This window comes from Penaeus monodon, chromosome 31, assembly GCF_015228065.2.
Source record: "Penaeus monodon isolate SGIC_2016 chromosome 31, NSTDA_Pmon_1, whole genome shotgun sequence".
Taxonomy (NCBI): domain Eukaryota; kingdom Metazoa; phylum Arthropoda; class Malacostraca; order Decapoda; family Penaeidae; genus Penaeus; species Penaeus monodon.
The window spans coordinates 4,448,902-4,449,243 of record NC_051416.1 but is presented as its reverse complement, the minus strand read 5'-3'; the positions used below and the strand labels follow the sequence as shown (position 1 = coordinate 4,449,243).

Here is a 342-nt window from a genome sequence, read left to right as displayed (position 1 = left end):
AAGGAATACAAATCAACAAGATAACCCATAAAAAGAAAAAATAAACCGAATGTTGCACTCACCCGCTGTTCAAGAAGAATCCACCAAACAGCATGAGAGGAATGATAAGTGGCGCTGCAATTGCAAGGGCAACGCTCAGGTTCTTCGACATGCACGAAATCATGTAACCTGTTGAGAGAAAGAAAACGGTTATGATTTTATTCTTTAGAGATAACTCTTTCTCGAAATAAGAAGGGGATCTTGTAGTATTGAGTGAGGAGTGTTCTTGCAACTTGGTGAAAAATTACGGTCATTTTAAGGTATGGATTAGTAAAATTGTTTTAGTCGAGGACTTTTTGTAGC

General features: G+C 37.7%; 1 protein-coding gene across 1 annotated transcript in view; it reads right to left on the bottom strand.

The window, feature by feature from the left end:
• Positions 1-342, bottom strand: part of LOC119593008 (protein white-like) — a gene marked incomplete at its 5' end in the record, with an annotated part of 10,766 nt that overhangs the window by 577 nt on the left and 9,847 nt on the right. Inside the window, 1 exon segment of the mRNA XM_037941899.1 lies at positions 63-168. Within this exon segment, the coding sequence (XP_037797827.1) occupies positions 63-168 (106 nt within the window).